This window comes from Symphalangus syndactylus, chromosome 5 (genome assembly GCF_028878055.3).
Source record: "Symphalangus syndactylus isolate Jambi chromosome 5, NHGRI_mSymSyn1-v2.1_pri, whole genome shotgun sequence".
Classification (NCBI taxonomy): Eukaryota; Metazoa; Chordata; class Mammalia; order Primates; family Hylobatidae; genus Symphalangus; species Symphalangus syndactylus.
In genome coordinates, this window is record NC_072427.2 from 36,740,165 (window position 1) to 36,762,404 (window position 22,240).

A 22,240-nucleotide genomic window follows, 5' to 3' on the forward strand; every position below is an offset into this window, starting at 1 on the left:
CTGAAGGCATGTATTTTGTCGCCATGTTTATAGTGATGTATGTTCATTTTCAAACTATTCTATTGGGTTTTGTTACCTGTATGGCAACCTATTCTTCCCATAATCCAGAGCTTGTGCTGAATGAAAATCATCATCAGCACTCCCTAAGTAGGTCAACCCTGCTACTCTCATTTATCCTCAAACCTTAATAAAACATATTTAGGCTAAAAAAAAATCTTCATTTCAATGAGAAAGGAAGTTGTTCCTTTTTGGGAGGGTGGGGAAGGTCACAGAAAAAGGAAAGGTTTAACGAGTAGTTTTACCATATATGCTAAGCATTAGATATACTTTTGGTTATTGAAATCAAACCCTAAGAAGATTTTTTTTTATCACCCACATATGGTTGCAGAAACTGAGTAGTTCTTAACTCTGCTGAAGAAAAATTATTAGTGAGCACACAGTGGGATTTAAAGCTAGATTTAATCTGGCTTTGAAGTGTAAGTTCTTTACATCAGACCATAGTATCATAGTATGGCTCCAAGTCACCATATACTTTCACACCAACTAGATAAGAGCAGAAAGATTTACCCTTGGTTGTGCAGACACAATCTTAAACTACTAGCATTATGCATCAGCTTCTGAAACTAAAATACGTTTTTAAAAAGAGCTTTTAAATACATTCAGCTTACTTTTCTCTAGCATTGAAAGCCATAACTTAAAAAAGTGGGACAGGAATGTTTTTTTAACAGCAAAGAGATGCTTTGTATCCAGAAAAGCTGAACAATTACAGTGTAGCTAAAATGTTCTTTGAAGTACTGTATAGCACTTAACTTTAAAAGCTCTCTGCTTGCTTCTAAGCAATGTGTCAAACTAAGCATATGCTATGTAAATAAATCAGTTCAGAAAGGAGTTCCAGGCTTCTCCAGCTGTGTTAAGATTTCTCCACTCATTAGGAAAGCCAAGAAAAAGAAAACTTAATGATGTGTTTACTCTGCATGGTTCAAACACAGGTTCTATAGAATAGTTGTTGACAATAAGTTTTTATGAAACATCTTTTACCAAGTTTGGTGCCATCCTGCAAACTGGAATGTCTAAAGGAGAAAGGTTCATCAAGAAGCCTGCTTATAGTAATTTTAAAAATCATAAGATACAGAGTATTAGCTATGCAGAAGAAATTATATGTGGAAGAAATCAGTGCCCAATTTTTTTTTTTTAAATTTTTTTGGAGACAGAGTCTCGTCAGTCACCTGGGCTGGAGTGCAGTGGCACAATCTCGGCTCACTGCAACCTCTGCCTCCTGGGTTCAAGCGATTTTCCTGCCTCAGCCTCACAAGTAGCTGGGATTACAGGCGTGCACCACCATGCTTGGCTGATTTTTTTTGTATTTTTAGTAGAAACAGAGTTTCACCATGTTGGCCAGGCTGGTCTCGAACTCCTGACCTCAGGTTATCCACCTGCCTCGGCCTCCCAAAGTGCTGGGATTACAGGCATGAGCCACCGCACCCAGCCCCAAATTGGTTCTTAAATGAGTTATTAGGATAATTTTTTATATAGAATGCAGTTTTGAGCTACTTCACAAAGCAATGCAGAAAGCATGATATCAGAAAAAATGATTGAGAGAATATGCTAATGGAAACATGTGAGGATAATCTGGTAGAATAAACAACACTGCAAATTCTACTTGCAATTTCAAGTAATTTTTTTCTAATGTTTATGATAAAAAGAAACATTTAATATACAGCCTTCAGACACTGCATAATCTTGTGCAATTTTAAAGATACATAAGAGTAGTATCCATATTATAAATTTCTCTTAGTAATTAATAGTTAACAGAATGGCAGGTCAAGAGACTGGGAAGTGGGGACCTTTATAAAAAGGGGGGTAGAGGAAGAGACTAGCAGCAGTTTTGAGTCCTTATTAATGTAATCCCACTTAATTCTCATAACTACAAAGTGGTATTACCTTCGTTTTTCAGATAAGGAAACTGATATAGAGGCAACTGTTGACTCAATCACTTACTAGCTTTTCTTCCACTGCCAGTTATTTCACTTCTCTGAATCACGGTTTTCTCATTAGTACACTAGCACTAGTACTATCTAGTGCACAGGTACCTCACAGGTGTCTTGAGGACTAAATGGGATAAGTGTATATACTCGAGAATGTGGAAATGTAAGTTCCATTTTTCTTTCAGGGAGGTTACTAATTTTTTCAAGTCTCAACTTGTCCAAAATCTATTAAGAGATACAGCTGGAAAATGAAACCAGATTATAGGCTCAGAACCCAAATTTATCTTAGTCCAGTGTTTGCCATTATACTACATTTCCCTGCATTTTTCATATCATTTATTTCCTACTACTACTACTACATGCTAATTTTTTTAAAAGGCGTGTCTCAAATGTCACCTCCAAATTTTGAAAGCTATCAACAAATTCATCTCCAATTTCTAACAAAGGGCTCACAGCCTTCAATGATGTATCTCATATCTAAAACTAAGGAATCTATGAACTCGTTAGAAGGCCATATGACTCCAGAGAATGCCATAATAATCCAGAAATTTTAAAACTAAACAGGTTATGAACATGTATGGTTACAGCAGTTTATTAACGATAATTCCAAGCTGGAAACAACCCAAATGTCCGCCAAATGGTGACTGGATAAACTGTGGTTCATCCATACACTGGAACACAACACAGCAAAGCACTGATACTGATACCTGCCACAACATAGATGAATCTCAAAAGCATTTCACTAAGTGAAAGAAGTCAGACACAAAAGCATACTTACTATATAATTTCATTTATGTGACATTCTGGAGAAAGAAAATCATAGGGATAAAAGTTAATCAGCAGTGGCAGGAAGGGAGTGACTTATAGCGGGACATAGATGAGGGGCTTTTGAGGACGATGGAAATGTTCTAGATTTTGATTGTTGTGGTGGTAGTTAAATGACTGTATTCATCTGACAAAACTCATCCAACTATAAATTTTAAAGGGGCACATTTTATTTTATGTAAACTATACCTTAGTAAAATTAATCTATAATGGGTTTCTATACTTTTGTTTTTGAGTAATAAATGTTATGAAAATATAGAAGAAACTAATTAAATAGGTCATATAAACAAAGGGAGAAGGTATATTTTTGGGACAACCTGAGCTAAATTTAGTCTGATAGGCCTAAATTTGAAACCTGGTAAGCTTGACAATCTTGGACAAGTTAGTTGACCTTTCCAAACTTCAGTTTCCCCATCTGTTAAGCTGATATCATACTTTCTGCTTTATAAAGTAGTTTTAAGATTAAGAGAACACATAATTTAGTGCCTAACACACAGTAGGCACTCATAATAGGCAAACAAAGGAAAATGCTTATGGATGAAGTGATATCTAAGTCAATTAGAAAAATAATAATCTTCAGGAGAGGCACAGTGGCTCATACCTGTAATCCCAGCACTTTGGGAGGCTGAGATGGGCAGATCACGTGAGGTCAGGAGTTTGAGACTAGCCTGGCCAACATGGTGAAACCCCGTCTCTACTAAAAATACAAAAATTAGCAGGGCGTGGTGGCATAAGCCTGTAATCCCAGCTACTTGTGAGGCTGAGGCAGGAGAATCGCTTGAACCCAGGAGGCAGGGGTTGCAGTAAGCTGAGATCGTGCCACTGCACTCCAGCCTGGGTGACAAAGCGAGACTCTATCTCAAAAAAAAAGAATAATCTTCATCTATCTGTATCAGTTCATTTAATCAACAAATATTTGTTAAACATCTGTTATAAGGTATGTTAACATTTTCCCAAATAAGCAATCAGTAAAACCAGAGTACATATTCCCCTAAAAAAATCACCTTTCTCTAAGCTTCTGTAATTTTTATTTTCTCATAAAAGTTGGTAAGAATAGCAATCAAGAAACAAATACAATCTGCCTTTCCACAGAATTACAAATGCATTATATATATTGGTAGGTAACATAAATTTTATCAGCAATGTGAATTAAATAATATTTAAACTAAGATTTCCCAGCTGCACAATTTTCTAAGCAAATAAGAAGGTTACCAAATTGAATTAACTTCAGCACTGCAAGAACTTTCATTAACCTCCTGCTTAAGACCTTACTTCATGCTGATCAAAGAGTGTAGATACTTTCTGTTGGTTTTTAAATCTGAGGTGAATGCAACTTGCAGCACAGAAACAGCATTTACCTAAAAAAATAAGGTGGTGAAGCAGAAATGAAATTTTACCTAAGATTATTTCTTAATGCATATAAATATATTCCATATATATATATCAATACATTTTCTAAGAGTTGAAACTAAGTTTTCACTGACATTTATATAAATAACCTAAAATCTTGGCACTAGGATTATTTACAAAGGTAAAACCTGAATTACAAATATTTGGCAAGGAGAAAATTATACTTTCTGTCTTTCTTCCCAAATCAAAATCATTTTCTATGGGGCGGCATCCCCACCTCGGCTGTGGGAACGGTGGCCCCAGAAAAAATAAGGTCAAAAAATTTTTTAAAAAATAATCTTCTGGCCGGGAGCGATGGCTCATGCCTGTAATCCCAGCACTTTGGGAGGCTGAGGCGGGCGGATTACCTGAGGTCAGGAGTTCGAGACCAGTCTGGCCAACATGGTGAAACCTCCTCTCTACTAAAAATACAAAAATTAGCTGGGCGTGGTGGCATGTGCCTGTAATGCCAGCTACTGGGGAGGCTGAGGCAGGAGAATCGCTTGAACCCAGGAGGCGGAGGTTGCGGTGAGCCGAAATCATACCATTGCACTCCAGCCTGGGCAACAAGAGCAAAACTCTGTCTCAAAAAAAAAAAAAAAATCTTCTCCATATATGTATGTATATGTGCATCACATATATTTCATATGTACGTATGTATGTGTTTTCTTCCTGCAACAAGCTGTACCATGTAGCCTACACACTGCTTCATGTTTTAAAAATTGCTTCCTTAAGACAGAATTTAAATTATTACTCACACATCATAATAAACTCTAGGTTTCAAACTGTGGCAAATGTTGATTAAGAAATTAAGATGTTATACAAATCTTTCCTTCTCTATTAAGCCAACCACAAAGTAGCTATGGTCTCTAAACAGTCTAATAGGGTACCTGGGTTATAAACTGAGCTTCTTATCACACCCTACAATGCACATATGTAATAAGGATAGAGACTGTTCTTTTTCCTTAGTGCTGAAACTCCACCTCTAGGAAGCAAAGTGACGTTAAACAGAAGTTTAACATATACTGAATTTGAAGACATGACACCAATGTTTCCCCCCATTACTAGTGCCTGGGGTGGGGAGGGAGAAAGCATTTAAGTATGTTATTGATGTCTATTTCTTGACTTAAAATGTAATTTTTCTAGCACTTTCTTGGTATAAATTTACAGAGCCTGAATGTAGAGATACAACAAGGGGAATTTATAAACTAAAAACAAACATAAAGTCAATAAAATTTTGATTTCTCTTTTCTCCATGTTAGTCACAAGAAGTGACTGAGGAGGTCAAAATTCAAGACTTTTGGGGGCTTTATGGAATCTTTTACATGTTTTTCACATACTTTACACCTAAATCCTTAGAGGTTATAGAGCACCCAAAAGTTAAATATGTCCACTTTGAACATACTTTTTTTCTGAAAGGAACCCCTTAAGATGACTATGAAATTTTAAGCCAGTATGCCCTCTTTCAGCCTTTCTGGGAAAATGAGAAACTATCCTAAAATGCCCAATATGAATATTCTACAATCTTTAATAATAAATGTCAAGTAAGTCATCTTACACTGTTAGAAAACTGTTTCTCAATTGTGTATTCTTGGCTCCTTTCCTACTGTCTGCTGCTCCTCCCAAAACAGCATATTCTCCACCCAAACAGAAATACTCTCATTTAGTCTATGACATTAGACTAATCAAAAGCTTACTCTCAAGGATAAATGTCTTACACGTCCTTGCTGTTGCATTTATGTCAAAAAATAAACTCCTTGAGAGAAGAAGCCATGTGTGGATAGATTTTTCCCCCTTGTTTTCTATTTAATTGTCTAATTGTTTCTAGAATACATATAAACAAATTATATGAATATAATTCCCCCCTCAAATTCTACTCTGCTATTCTAAACACTTATTTTTTCCCTGTAAGAAGCCGCAGCTAGTTTAGGAAGTATAATGGTTCCAAGCTCTGCAACAATAAAAACTGGAAAGCAATGCATCAATTTTTTAAAAAGTACTTGAAATATTTTAGACAACTGGCAAAATAAAGGCATAACTCAATGATTTCTATTTTCATGACAAATAACTCAGGAGTAAGAACATACGGCCATATTAATACACACACACACACACACACACACACACACACACATGATTCATGTAGTCATATCAATCTCATAAAACCAAGTGACTAATCAAGACTTTTGTTCCTAGGAAGACATTTCGTAATATAACACAATATGTATCTCAGGAGCCATTGCCTGAAAGTATCACTGATTACTAAGAACATAATATTAGTCCTAGATTAGCACTAGATGTTAGAAAGGCATTAATGACTATTCTACCATACTCTCCTACCAGACTGACACTATGGCTTCACTCATTAACATACCAGACACAGGAAGTTGTTCATTCTCAAATAATTAAAATTATTTTCTTGCAAATAAAAGGAAACTATAATCACTCAGACAATAGCCTACTTTACTCCATCCAAAAGTATATATAAAAATCTGAGGCCAGGGGTGGTGGCTTGGGCCTGTAATCCCAGCACTTTGGGAGGCCGAGGCAGGTGGATCACAAGGTTAGGAGTTCAAGACCAGCCTGGCCAATATGGTGAAACCCTGTCTCTACTAAAAATACAAAAATTAGCCAGGCATGGTGGTGTGCACCTGTAATCCCAGCTATTTGGGAGGCTCAGGCAGGAGAACTGCTTGAACCCAGGAGGCGGAGGTTGCAGTGAGCCGAGACCGTACCACTGCACTCCAGCCTGAGTGACAGGGCAATACTCCGTGTCAGATTAAAAAAAAAAAAAAGATAGATAGATATCTGAATCACATGTATATCCTAAACAGGAAAAGCTCATAGGCATATATAAAGATATCAAAAAGTCCTTTAAGATCTAGAGAACAAACAACAACAAAAAAATGAAATGAGGGCATTTGCTGAGGATGTTGCCAAGTGCTCAGGGAATAGTCCATCAACTGACTTAACATGTGATTTTTAAGAATGACTGGACAAGGCCAGGTGGCTCACGCCTGTAATCCCAGCACTTTGGGAGGCCGAGGAGGGCGGATCACGAGATCAGGAGATCGAGACCATCCTGGCTAACACAGTGAAACCCCGTCTCTACTAAAACAACAAAAAATTAGCTGGGCGTGGTGGCGGGTGCCTGTAGTCCCAGCAACTCAGGAGGCTGAGGCAGGAGAATGGCGTGAACCCAGGAGGCGGAGTTTACAGTGAGCCGAGATCGGGCCACTGCACTCCAGCCTGGGTGACAGAGCGAGACTCCGTCTCAAAAAAAAAAAAAATGACTGGACAAAAACCACTAGGTAGCAAAGGCAAAATCTCTGGCTGCTCATAAAAACTTGGTAAAATTAGATATTTTGTCTTCAAAAGTCTAAAGTATAATAAAATCTGTCTCACCCCTGCTTACCCATACCTAAGCAGAGCACCAGGAGAAAAACTGTCGTTAGAATTGCAAAGGGGATTCGAATTGAAAATTTGTTTTCTTTTTCAAAACTTTACTTTCATGGTCTTGTTTCAATAAACCAAAAAAGTGGTTTAATCTACTTGATGGATTACACAGATCAAGTATTCCATCTGAAATACAGGCCTTTTTACTTCTTTAGGAGGGAGCCACGAGCCAAGGAATGCAGACAGCCTCTAGGAGTTAGAAAATGCAAGGAACAGATCCCCACTACAGCTTCCAGAAGGAATATAATCCTACTGGCCCCTTGATTTTAGCCCAGTGATATGCATTTTGAACTTCTGATCTCCAGAACTGTAAAATAAATCTGTGTTGTTATAAGCAACTAAGGTTGTGGTAATTTGCTATAGTAACAACAGGACACAAATACATCTAGAAATTAGTAAGCCCCAATAAGTATTTGCTATTTTTACTGACCTCTGGTTGTTGATACTTAGAATAGAATGTGCACTTTAACACTACTTTGATAATCAGGGTTAGCAGGAATAATCTTTTAGCTAATGAGAGAGCAACTCCCAATTAGAATGGAAATATTAAAACTAATGTAACAAGGATAAATCATGCCTCTTGTGGTAGACTACAGTTCAACTGAATCAATTATTGAGAAATAATGTTGCAGACCCCAATTATAATTGTATATTTGTCTATTTCTCCTTTGAATTCTATTAATTTTCCTTCATCTATTTTAATGCTCCATTATTAGGGGCCTACATGTTTAAGACCACTATATACTCTTGGTAAACTGACCCCTTTTATATTATCAAATGTCCTTCATACTTCTTGCTCTAAAATCTACTTTATCTGATACTAATTGTGGAACTCCTGTTTTCTTTTCATTAGTGTCTACATGGTATATCTTTTTTCATCTGTTTATTTATTTATTTATTTTTTAAATCAAGATGGAGTCTCTCTCTGTCACCCAGGCTGGAGTACAGTGGCACGATCTCGGCTCACCGTAACCTCTGCCTTCTGGGTTCAAGCGATTCTCCTGCCTCAACCTCCTGAGTAGCTGGGATTACAGGTGCCCACCACCATGCCCAGCTCATTTTTTTAAATTTTTCATAAAGATGGGGTTTCACCATGTTGGCCAGGCTAGTCTCAACCTCCTGACCTCAAGTGATCCACCCTCCTCTGCCTCCCAAAGTGCTGGAATTACATGCATAAGCCACCGCAACCAGCCTCATCTGTTTACTATTAACCTGTGTTTTTATATTCAATGTGAGTTTTTGTAGGCAATATGTAAATGAAATTTTTTAAAAATCAAATTAGATAATCTCCATTTTTTAACGGTATTTAGACCATTTACATTTAATGTGATTATTGCTATGATTGGGTATATATCTGCTATCTAGCTATTGGTTTACTATTTGTCTCATCTTTTCTTGGTCACTTTTTTTTCTTTTTGTCATTGTTCGGTAAGTAATTTTCATAATTCCATTTTATCTCCACTACTGGTATATTAACTATACTGCTTTAAAAAAAACAAAAAAACCTCCACTTATGTGAAAAATTCCATAACATATTATTAGTCTTGTTTTAAGCAATTATCTTTAAGAAAAAAGTTTCTTAAATGAGAGAAAAAAGACTTTCATATCTATTCATATACACTCACCATTTCCAGGGCTCTTCATTTATTTTTGTAGATGCAAATTTCCATCTGACATAATTTTCATTCCTTGTCATCTCTGAACCCCAAACTCAAACCTGTGTAATTCCTGAGCTGTTTGGGTTTCCTCTCCCTGTGCTATGGCCTGGAAACATTGTGGGCTCACTTCATTTGTTCTAAATCACACAGCTAGACTCTCTGGTTTAGCTTCTAGAGAAATTAAATTTGTGGCCACACTCATTTTAGCTCTGTCATATTTTGCTTTATATCTTTAAAGCCAAATTATTAAGTTCACACAAATTTAGAATTATTATGTCTTTCCAGTGTATGGACCTTTTATATTATTATGAAATGACCTTTTTTATGTCTAGTATTGCTTTTTGCCTTATGTCTACTTTGCCTGATATTTGCATAGCTTCATCAGCTTTCCTTTGATTAGCATTTGCATGGTATATTTTAATCCTTTTAGTTTCAACCTTTTTGTGTTCTTATATGTAACATGTATCCCTTGAAAATGAAATATATTTTGGTTTTAAAGAAATTTATAATCCCAGCACTTTGGGAAGCCAAGGTGGGCAAATCGCTTGAGCTCAGGAGTTTGAGACCAGCCTGGGCAACATGGCAAAACTCTGTCTCTACAAAAAATAAAGAAAATTAGCTAGGTGTGGTGGCATGCATCTGTAGTCCCAGCTACTTGGGAGGCTGAGGTGGGAAAACTGCTTGAGCCGAGGAGGCAGAGGTTGCAGGGAGCCGAGATCGTGCCACTCCAGCTGGTGTAACACAGCAAGATTCTGACTCAAAAGAAAAAGAAAGAAATTTAGTCTTCCAAATTTTTCAAACAAATTTGTCTTTAACTAGAATATTTAAACCATTTACATTTGATGTCATTAATATATTTTAAATTTTATCCATTAGCCTATTGTTTGTTTCTTCCAATTAACCTGTTTTATATTCTTTCTCTTCTCTCTTCCCTTCTTTTGATTTTATCAAGTAGTTTTCATTATTCAATTTCTTTTGCTAGCTAACACATTCTTTTACTGTTTATGATTAAAACCATCCTTGCTAATTACAGTCTAATACAAATCAGTACTTCTATCACTTTATAGCTAACTCTAAGACCTTAAAACACTTCATGTATACCCTTCCCACTTTTTGAGTTGCTGATATCATGAGTTTTAATTCCACATACATTTTAGAGCTCTTAAAAATTGTTTGATACAATTAATATAGTTCATCTATATATTTACACTTTGTCACTCTTCCATACATACTGGTTTTGACAACTTATAGTTCCTCACAGTGCTATAAAATTAGATACGTAGAAAATAAAAATGTTATCAGACAGATTATGGGAAGGAAAAGCATAATACTTCAGTACAGAAAGAACATAATGCCTTGGAGAAGAAAAACTTTCCTCCTAGCTTTCTCTACTATTTTAAGAGTAGGCTTAAATGTCAAATGCTAGCTTTCAATGCATCTATTAGCAGATCAACTGAAAATACTTTATGTGACAATTTTCAGTACTCTAATAACTCTTCCTAGATAACATGCAACTTACCTATATTTACTTCTACTAGCAGTCATATTCTTACGTATCATTGTTTACCTTACCCAGTTTCCACATAAGCTCATAAAAATAAAAGCAGAATTTTCTCATGTATAAAAATACAAAAGGGATTGATACTACCATACTAAACCTATATTCCTTAATGTGCTTTTATAACCATACAGATTAATCAGTCATATTTAACTCTATCATGGACAACCAACAAAGGGTGAGAACAAAATTGAAATTATCAGCATAAGGTCAGCATATACGCCCAAGTTTGCTGCACACAAAGACTGTTTTTTAAATGGTTTAGCTATACTTGCAGACCTTGCTGCTTCTTGCAAGGTTTATGTTTGGCTCACAGCATTCACTCAAAAAAGATTATCTAATTTTTTTTCTGTCATATGAAAAAAGCAAGTGGATGACTCTCCTGATTTAGTTATCTAACAGTTCATTCTAACAAATACTGTGTTTTTGTGCATACTTAAAAAGCTTTCTCTGACACACCTACTCTAGTATCAGCTCTACATTGAACAAATCATATTTAAGACTAGTGACTTGAGTTATCATAGGGCTTCACTAATACTGATGTTCTCTCTCCAATACAAATAGGGGTCTCTAATGATTATCTGGATACCCTTTCTACAGGGTATTAATTAGTCAGGATAATCTAGGCCTGGGGTTGTAACAAATATTCCCCATAATCTTAGTGACTTAGCAAAAATTTCTCTCTTGCACATGGTCCACTGACTCAAATTACATTTAAACAATAAATCATTCTTGATTTAGTTAGGCAATAATTATATATATTTTATACACATACACATTTTTCCCTACTGACATCCGACTCAAGAATATACTAATTAGAAAGCTCACGCTTGGCTGGGCACGGTGGCTCACACTTGTAATTCCAGCACTTTGGGAGGCTGAGGCGGGTGGATCATCTGAGGTCAGGAGGTCGAGACCAGCCGGGCCAACATGGCGAAACTCTATCTCTACTAAAAGTACAAAAATTAGCTGAGTGTGGTGGTGGGCGCCTGTAATCCCAGCTACTCAGGAGGCTGAGGCAGGAGAATCGCTTGAACCTGGGAGGCAGAGGTTGCAGTGAGCCGATATCATGCCACTGCACTCCAGCCTGGGTGACAAGAGAAAAATTAGGTCTCAAAAAAAAAAAAATAAAAAAAAGCAAGCAAGCAAGCTCACTCTGTCTGAAGAGATGAAATCTATATTAAAAGTCTTGATTTATGGATTAGGGATGTTCGTGAACATGAAATTCTTATACTTTATATGAAATCAAGTTTTGATTTTCACTAAGAAATTGGAATCCATTTTAGTATAAGCTTTCCTATTTGGCAACTGAGCTTTACTCTTAAGACCCCATTATTCCTATGCTGTTTTGCAATAAACACTATGGACAAAGTAAAAACCTACATTTTAGGAGTGACTGATTGACTATAACATTTCTCAGATTTTGCTATCTTCTGCATTTGTACACTTGTAGGACAGACTGGGTTTATACAGACCAGAAGGCTTATCAGATCTTTATAAAAATATTCCTGTCAGTGTCTATTTAACTTAATAAAGTACTCAGAATTCTATCTAGCCTAACACTTCCAACAACAGCAGTGTTTGGAATATTGCCAAAATCACGTTTATTACTCATGAAATAGAGTTTTGAAATGTTCATAATCTGGAATAGAAGTAATATTTGTGTCAAATACTCAATTCTAACTCAATTCACCTAAAGGTAGGTAGTTTAAGTTACAGAAAAACGCCATGATCCCAAGATGGTCTAATAACTGTATCTAATAACAAAGGATTAAAATAGGTGTGTGTGTGTGTGTGTGTGCGCGAGCGCGCGCGCGTGTGTGTGTTTAGAGGAGTGAGGTTTGATGAATTTAGGCCCTTAAATCCAATAAAAATTGGAAACATAATATACGTAACACTGGGAGGCAGTATAACATAGAAGTTAAGGATGTAGGCTTTTAGCTGTTTTTTTCTGGATTTGAATCCTGGCTCTATCACTTATTAACTCTGTGTATTTAAGAAAAGATTTAACTTGTTTATATCTTAGTTTCCTCATATACCATATGGATTTAAAGAATACTTCATAAGGTAGTATTAAATGAGTTATTGTATGTAAATTGTTTAGATCGATGCCAGGAACACAGAAAGTACTCAGTAAATGTTAGGAAATATCAGCACTACCACTCTAAAAACAGTAAAAGAATCCTTAGTATGCAAGTCAAAGTTCAAATCTATAAATTTATGCATAATTCACAGGGAGTTGTGCATACTTTCAGTCTAATGTCTACTCAAGTTTCAAGACCTTCATTATTCCACAAAAAAATTATTGCTTATACATGATAACCTAATCAACAAGTGTTTACTGAATACCTACTAGGCACTGTGTGTACAAACAAGAGGCATAACAACTGCCCCTCAAAACCTTATAATTATTAACAAATTATTTAGACTATGATATAAGACCATATTTAATTGAATGCTGAACTCTGTGGTACAGAATGTAAGTCCTGGTATATCCTAATGTTTACTGAAGACTAGGAGGACAGATACTTCTATGAGAGCTGATGCAAGGATGCCTAGCTTACTGCATACATTCCCAAAACTAAGGGCTTACTCTTTATTATGCCAACTGTAGGGTAGATGAAATCATCTAACCCCTCTCCACCTCTGCCCTGCAAAAAAGAAAAAAAAACAGCTTTAAAATATTTGGCTAATGAAGCCTTTTATTCCTAATACCAAGAATCATACCTTTTTAGACATATTATATCACTATGGGTATATGTAGTACCATAAGCCATAAAACCACAAGCATAGTTACCTTGGTCTGCCATTCTAAACACAAAAAGCAAAAACCTAATTTATTAAGAACCAAAAAACTGTATCACTTATGTTGAGTTTACTATTAACATAATTTCTGCCATAAGAAATCACAGAGGGATTCAAGAAAGATGACAAAGTAGGAACCACCAGGAATCTGTCTTCCAACTTAGACAACAACTGCACTGGCAGAACCTGTCTCAAGTAACTATCTTGGAACTCTGTAGTCCACTGAAGGCTTGCAACTTCCAAGAGAAGGACTAAATGATAAAGTGCATTAATTTGGGTCATTTTCAGCTCTTAACACAGTTGCAGTAAACCATCCTCCACTCCTAGCTCTCTGGCAGGCAGCTGTGCATGTGCTCCTGGAGCAGTTTGTACTCAGCTTGCAGGAGCCCACGGCAAAAAGGACCTTGTCCTCCAAGTATAGAGATCTGTACTCTGATCACTGATTGTTGCCAAAGATCACATGGGTGTAATCAAAGAGGGTGCCAGCCATTGTTGTTGCACCTCCTCCCAGTGTTGCAAGAGCCCCTCTGCTCCCCTGAAATGACTTCCAGAGAAGTTAAAGGGCCAGAGCCAATTTTTCTTCCTGTATTTATTTTTCTCTTTTTCTCCTTTTGGGAGCCAGATATTAAAGACTGGGACATTCAAAAACAACTGTAAATATGGACAAAATTGGAAAATGATCATGCATGCCCAGGAAAAGATGCAAAGAAAATACCTGGGAAGACCTTAAGTTTATATTTCTATCCCTGACACAGGCTGATCCCTGTTTCCTTACCCAGTCTACAAAAACCAAAAACAATAAACAAAAATAATACTAAAACAACAAGCCCTAGTGAAAGGAGAAAATCTGATTTCCAGACTTATCACATTAATAGATTTAAATGTCTAGTTTTCAACAACAACAGAAAATCACAAGGCATACAAAGAAACAGGAAAGTATGGCACATTCAAAGGCAAAAAATAAATCATAGAAATTGTCCTTGAAACAGACCTGATGGCAAATCTACCATAGCTCTAAAAATGCTGTCTTAAAGATGTGCAAAGAACAAACGGAAGATGCAGACAGAATCAAGAAAATGATGTATGAAAAACGTGTAAATATCAATAGAGGTACAGAACCTAAAAAAGAACCAAAGAGAAATTCTGGAGCTGAAAAGTACAAAATGAAAAATTCACTATACAGATTCAAAGGCATATCTGAGCAGGCTGAAGAATCAGCTAACTTCAGGTTAGGACAATTGCAACTATGACTCTGAGGAACAGAAAAAAAAAAGTCTGAAGAAAAATGAAGAGAATCTAAGAGATCTGTGGGACACCATCAACTGGATGAGTATATACATTGTGGGAGTTTCAAAAGGAGGAGAAAAGAGAAAGAGGCAAAGAGATTACATGAATAATGATGAAAAACTTCCAAAGTTTGATGAAAGACATGAGTATAAACATCCCAGGAGCTCAACAAACTCCAAGTAGCATGAACTCAGAGACCCATACTGGGATATAGTATAATGAAACTATCAAAAGCCAAAGACAAAGTGAGGATCTTAAAATCAGTAAGAAAGAGACTTATCATATACAAGAGACTCTCAAGAAGGTTATCATCATGTTTCTCATCAGAAACTTTGGAGGCCAGAGGCAGTGGGTTGACATATTCAATGTGCTAGAAGGAAAACAAACAAACAAAAAAATCTGTCAAACAAGAATCCTATATCCAGCAAAAGTGTCCTTCAAAGGTGAAGGAGACATTAAGATATTCCTAGATAAATAAAAGCTGAAGGAATTCATTACCACTAGACCTGCCCTGCAAGAAATGATCAAGGGAAAACTATAAGGTAAAATGAAAGAACACCAGAAATAAATATCTCAATAAAGGTAACTACATGGGCAATTATAAAACCTACTATTACTGTAATAATGGTTTGTAACTTCACTTTTTGTTTTCTATACAACCTAAGAGACTAATGCATTTAAGAGTTTGTTTGTGGGTACATAATGTATAAGGATGTAATTTGTGACACCAACAACTGACAGGTGTGGGAATAAAGCTGTAGATGAGCAGGATTTTTGGATATTATTGAAGTTAAACTTTTATAAGCTCAAATTAGAGTGTTATAACCTAGGATGTTAATTGTAATCCCATGGTAACCACAAAGAAAGTAGCTATAGAAAATACACAAAAGGGAATGTGAAATTATTTTAAACCTTTCACTATAAAAAAAATCAACTATGAATTCAGCAAAGGAGCAGGATATGAACAGAAATCAGTTGCAGAGGACCCAAACAAGATGGCTGACTAGACATAGCCAGAAATAACTTCTCCCATTGAGATAGACCAGAGTATCAACTAAACCAGCATAATCCAGACAGATCATCTGAGAAATCAAACTGAAAGAGGTTAGAGAGATGACCCAGATGCCAGGACTGAAGGGGGAGGAAACTGGGAACCCCACACAGGGTTGCCAAGTGCCAGGATATGTTCAAGGCCCTAAACAGCTCCTTAGGAAGGGGTGGCTCTGACCTGTGTAAGCTGCCAGACCTGGAGAGAACAGGGCTTTCTTTCCTGTGGGACCAGGGTGAGCCTGATCTGTGCACCCTGCTGTCCACCAGCCCCTCGCATAGTCCCTGTCTGGTCGTGCCTACACACAGCACAGCCTCGACTATCCTGCTAGGGCACTTCCTGCCCGTGGTGCCTCTACCACCCCTGCCTCCCACCCATGGTGCCCCTGCCAGAATTCCTCCCATCTGCAATGCTCCTACAGGAGCACTTAAGCCCATGGACCCGTGCTGCCATACCTTATGGAATGCTGTTGTCAGCAGTCTGGGAGTACCTCAGACCCTCTAGCCCAGCCTGGGCTCAGCTTCCAGGGACCAGTGGACAAAGCTGTGGACTCAGTCCAGGCCATCCAGAGTTAGAGCATGCAGCCCATGAGTGTAAAGCTGAACCTTGGCCCTTTGAAAGCATTCAGAAACAAAGCCATTCAACCACATGCAACTTGTGACACAGTCAAACCCTTGGGGCAATAAAGATCATAAAAACAAAAAGTCCCATTCGAAGGACAGCAACTCCAAAGGAAAAAAGAACATCAGCCCTCACCAATGAGAAAGAACCAGCACAAGAACTCTGGCAACTCTAAAAGCCAGAGCATATTCTTACCTCCAAATGATCATACTTGCTCCCTGGCAATGGTTCTTAACCAGACTGAAATGGCTGAAATGGCAGACAAGGAATTCAGAGTCTAGATGGCAAGGAATCTCATCAAGAAATAAGAGAAGGTTGAAACCCAATCCAAGGAAAGCAGTAAAATGATCCCAGAGTTGAAAGGTGACGTAACCATTTAAGAAAGAACTAAACTGAACTTCCAGAAATGAAAAATTCATTACAGGAATTTCAAAATAAAACTGGAAGCATTAAAAACAGAATAGACCAAGCTGAAGAAAGAATCTCAGAGCTTGAAGACTGCTCCTTTGAAGGAACACAGGCAGACATAAAACACAGAAATAAAAAATACTTTTTAAAAATGACCAAAACCTCCAAGAAATATGGCATTATATAAAGAGACCAACCCTACGACTCACTGGCATTCCTGAAAGTGGAGAGAGAGCAAGCAACTTGGAAAACATACTTGAGGATATAGTCCAGGAAAATCTCAATCTCACTAGAGAGGTTGACATGCAAATTCAAGAAATTCAGAGAACCTCTGTGAGATTGCTATGCAAGACAATCATCCTCAAGACACACAGTCATCTGATTCTCCAAGGTCCACATGAAATAAACAATTTTAAAGGGAGCTAGAGAGAAAAGGCTGGTCACTTACAAAGGGAACTCCATCAGGCTAACAGCAGACCTTTCAGCAGAAACCTTGGAAGACAGAAGAAACTGGAATTTCATATCCCACCAAACTAAGTTTCATAAGTGAAGAAGAAGTTATTTTCAGACAAGCAAATGCTAAATTAATTACCACTAGACCTGCCTTACAAGAGGTCCTAAAGGGAGTGCTAAACATGGAAATGAAAGAACAATACCTGCCATCACAAAAACACACTTAAGCACATAGCCTACTGACACTATAAAGCAACTATACAATCAGGTCTACATAACAACCAGCTAATAGCACAGCAGGATCAAATCCTCACATATCAATATTGACTCTGAACATAAATGGGCTAAATGCTCCACTTAAAAGGCATAGAGTGGCAAGTTGGATAAAGAAGCAGAAACCAACTGTCTGCTGTCTTCAAGAGACCCATCTCACAAGTAACAACACTCACAGGCTCAAAGTAAAGGGGTACAGAAATATCAGGCAAGTGGAAAAAAAAAAGAGCAGGGGTTGCTATCCCTATATCATATAAAACAGATTTTAGACCAACAATGATCAAAAAGGACAAAGAAAGAGTATTACATAATGATAAAAGTTCAATACAAGAGGAACACTTAACTATCCTTAATATATATATACACTAAACATTGGAGCACTCAGATTCATAAAACAAGTTCTTAGAGATCTATAAAGAGATTTAGACAACCACACAATAAGACTGGGGGATTTAAAAAAAAAAAAAAAACATTGACAGCATTGGACAGATCATCAAGGCAGAAAACAAACAAAGATATGCTGGACTTAAACACGATACTTGACCAATTGGACCTAGTAAACATCTACAGAACACTCCATCCAACAACAGAATATACATTCTTCTTATCTGCACACAGCACATACTCTAAAAGATTCACCACATGCTGGACCATAAAGAAAGTCTCAACAAATTAAAAAAAAATCGAAATCATGCCAACCACACTCTCAGACCACAGCACAATACAAACAGAAATCAATACCAAAAAGATCTATCAAAACCATACAATTGCATGGAAGTTAAACAACCTGCTCTGAAATGACTTTCGGGTAAAGAACAAAATTAAGGCAGAAATCACAAAGCTAGTTGAAACTAATGAAAACAGAGACACAACATAACAGAATCTTTGGGAAACAGCTAAAGCATTGATTTTGGTTTTTCAGAGGAGTGTCACTCTGTCACCTGGGCTGGAGTGCAGTGGTGCGATCTCAGCTCACTGCAACCTCCGCCTCTGGGGTTCAAGCGATTCTCCTCTCTTAGCCTCCTGAGTAGCTGGGATTACAGGCACCCAACATCATGCCTGGCTTATTTTTTTGTATTTTTAGTAGAGACGGGGTTTCACCATGTTAGCCAGGATGGCCTTGAACTCCTGACCTCGTGATCCACCCACCTTGGCCTCCCAAAGTGCTGAGATTACAGGCGTGAACCACCGCACCCAGCCAGCTAAAGCATTGTTAAGAGGAAGGTTTAGAGTGACAAATGCCTACATCAAGAAATTACAAAGATCTCAAATTAACAACCTAATGTCACACCTAAAGGAGGTAGAAAAACAAGAGTAAGTGAACACCAAAGCTAGCAGAAGAAAAGAAATAACCAAAATCAGAGCTGAAATGTAAAAATCTATAGAAAAGATCAATGAAACCAAAGTGGGTTCTTCAAAAGATTAAACAAGATTGTTAGACTGCTAGCTAGATTAATAAAGAAAAAAGAAAATCCAAATAAACACAATTAGAAATGACAAAGGTGACATGTCAACTAACCCCACAGAAATACAAAAAACCCTCAGAGACTATTATGAACAGCTCTATGCACACAAACTAGAAAACAAAGAATAAATGAATATGTTCCTGGAAACACACAGGCTTTTAAGATTGAGCCAGGAAGAAGTGAAAATCCTGAGTAGACCAATAATGGGTTCTGAAATTGAATCAGTGATTAAAAACAACAACAACAACAAACTACCAATCAAAAGAAGCCCTGGATCAAATAGATTCACAGGTGAATTGTACCAGATGGACAAAGAAGAGCTAGTACTAATCCTACTAAAATTATTCCAAAAAATTGAGGAGAAGGGACTCCTCTCTAACTCATTCTATGAAGCTAGCATCATGCTGATATAAAAGCCCTACAGGGACACAAGGAAAAAAGAAAACTTCAGACCTGTATTCCTGATGAATACAGACACAAAAATCCTCAATGAAATACTAGCAAACTGAACTAGCAGCACATTAAAAAGTTAATTCACCACAATCAAGTAGGCTTTATTCCTGGGATGCAAGGTTGGTTCAACATGCGCAAATCAATAAATGTGATTCACCACATGCAGATCAATAAATGTGATTCACCACATAAACAGAATTAACAACAAAAAGAACATGATCATATCAATAGACACAGAAAAGACCTTCAATAAAATTCAACATCCTTTCATGATGAAAACCCTCAACAAATTAGGCACTAAAGGAACATACCTCTAAAGGAAATAAGAGCCATATATGACAAACCCACAACCAACATCATACTGAAAGGGCAAAAGCTGGAAACATTCCCCTGGAGAACTGAAACATAAAAAGGATGCCTACTCTCACCAATCCTATTCAATACAGTACTGCAAGTCCTAGCCAGAGCAATCAGGCAAGAGAAAGAAACAAAAGGCACCCAAAGAGAAAGAGAGGAAGTCAAACTATCTCTCTTCACAGACTATGTAATTCTATACCTAGAAAACCCTACAGACTCTACCAGAAGGCTCCTAGAACTGACAAATGACTCCAGTAAAATTTCAGGATATACAATCAATGTACAAATATTAGTAGCATTTCTATACACCCATAATGTCCAAGCTTAGAGTCAAATTAAGTGCATAATCCCATCTACAATAGCCACAAAAAGAATAAAATACCTAGGAATAAAGCTTACCAAGGAAGTGAAAGACCTCTATAATGAGAATTACAAAACACCAAATAAAGGAATGAAATGACACAAACAAATGGAATAACATTCCATGCTCATAAATGAAAGAATATTGTTAAAACAGCTATACTACCTAAAGCAATGTACAGTTTTAATGCTATTCCTATCAAATTATCAATGTCACTTTTCAGAGAATTAGACAAAAAACTATTTTAAAATTCACATAGAACCATAAAAGACCCCAAATCACCAAAGCAATCCTAAGCAAAAAGAACAAAGCCAGAGGTATCATACTACTTGATTTCAAACTATACTACAAGATTACAGTAACCAAAACAGCATGGTACTGCTACCAAAACAGACACATTAACCAATGGAACAGGATAGAGAACCCAAATAAACCCAGACAAAGTTGACAAACAATGGGGGAAAGGACTCCCTAGTCAATAAGAGGTGCTGTGATAACTGGCCAGCTATAGGCACAAGATTAAAACTGGACCCCTTCCCTTCACCATATACAAACATTAACTCAAGATAAAGACTTAGATGTATGACCTAAAACAAGAAAAACTCTAGAAGAAAATCTAGGAAGTACCATTCTAGATATTGGTCTTACCAAATAATTTATGACTAAGTCCCCAAAAGCAATTGCAACAGAAACAAAAATTGACAAGTGGGACCTAATTAAACTAAAGAGCTTCTGCACAGCAAAAGAAACTATCAACAAAGTAAACTACAAACTACAATGGGAGAAAATATTCACAAGCTATGCATCCAATAAAGGTCTAAACATCCAGAATCTATAATGAACTTAAACACATCAGCAAGCAAAAACCAAATAACCCCATTGTATTAGTCCATTCTCATGTGCTATAAGGACATACTTGAGACTGGGTAATTTATAAAGGAAAGAGGTTTAACTCACAGTTCTGCGGGCTGGGGAGGCCTCAGGACACTTACAGTCATGGCAGAAGGGAAAGCAAACACGTCCTTCTTCACAAGGTGGCAGGAGAGAAAAGAATGAGTGAAGAGTGGAAAGCCCCTTATAAAATCATTAGATCTCATGAGAACTCACTTACTATCATGAGAACAGTATGGGGGAATCGCCCCCATGATCTAATCACTTCCCCCAAGGGCCTTCCCACCACACATGGGGAGTATAATTCAGACTACAATTCAAGATGAGATTTTGGGTAGGAACACAACCAAACCATATCATTCTGCCCCTGGCCCCTCCCAAATGTCATGTCCTCACATTTCAAAACACAATCATGCTTTCCAACAGTCCCCTAAAGTCTTAACTTATTCCAGCATTAACCCAAAAGTCCAAGTCCAAAGTCTCACCTAAGACAAGGCAAGTCCCTTCTGCCTATGAGCCTGTAAAATCAAAAATTAGTTACTTCCTAGATATAATAGGGGTACAAGCACTGGGTAAATACACCCATTCCAAATGGGAGAAATTGGCCAAAACAAAAGGGCTACAGGCCCCATGCAAGTTCAAAATCCAATAGGGCAGTGATTAAACCTTAAAGTTTCAAAATAATCTCCTTTGACTCCATGTCTCACATCCAGGTCATGCTGATACAAGAGGTAGACTCCCATGGCCTTGAGTAGCTTCACCCCTGTGGCTTTGCAGTATACAACCCCCCTCCTGATAGCTTTCACAGGTTGGCATTGAGTGCCTGCAGCTTTTCCAGATACACAGTGCAAGCTGTCGGAGGACCTACAATTCTCTGGTCAGGAGTACGGTGGCCCTCTTCTCACAGCTCCACTAGGCAGTGCCCCAGTGGGGACTCTGTGTGGGG

General features: G+C 37.3%; 1 protein-coding gene across 9 annotated transcripts in view; it reads right to left on the reverse strand.

Moving 5' to 3' along the window:
- GLCE (glucuronic acid epimerase) overlaps positions 1-22,240 on the reverse strand; it is a 127,305-nt gene that overhangs the window by 39,668 nt on the left and 65,397 nt on the right. The window contains exons 1-2 of one of the 9 annotated variants that reach the window (XM_055277974.2): positions 9,281-9,358; positions 4,083-4,168 (exon numbers count right to left, since the gene is read on the reverse strand). The exons of 4 other annotated variants lie outside the window; for them this stretch is intronic. In XM_055277974.2, coding sequence (XP_055133949.1) covers positions 4,083-4,168; positions 9,281-9,283 — 89 coding nt within the window. In that variant the 5' untranslated portion in view covers positions 9,284-9,358. Of the gene's footprint in view, positions 1-4,022; positions 4,169-9,280; positions 10,066-11,699; positions 15,312-22,240 lie in introns of those variants that run through there. 4 more of the 9 variants (XM_063640197.1, XM_055277975.2, XM_055277977.2 and 1 more) reach the window with 4 other exon arrangements.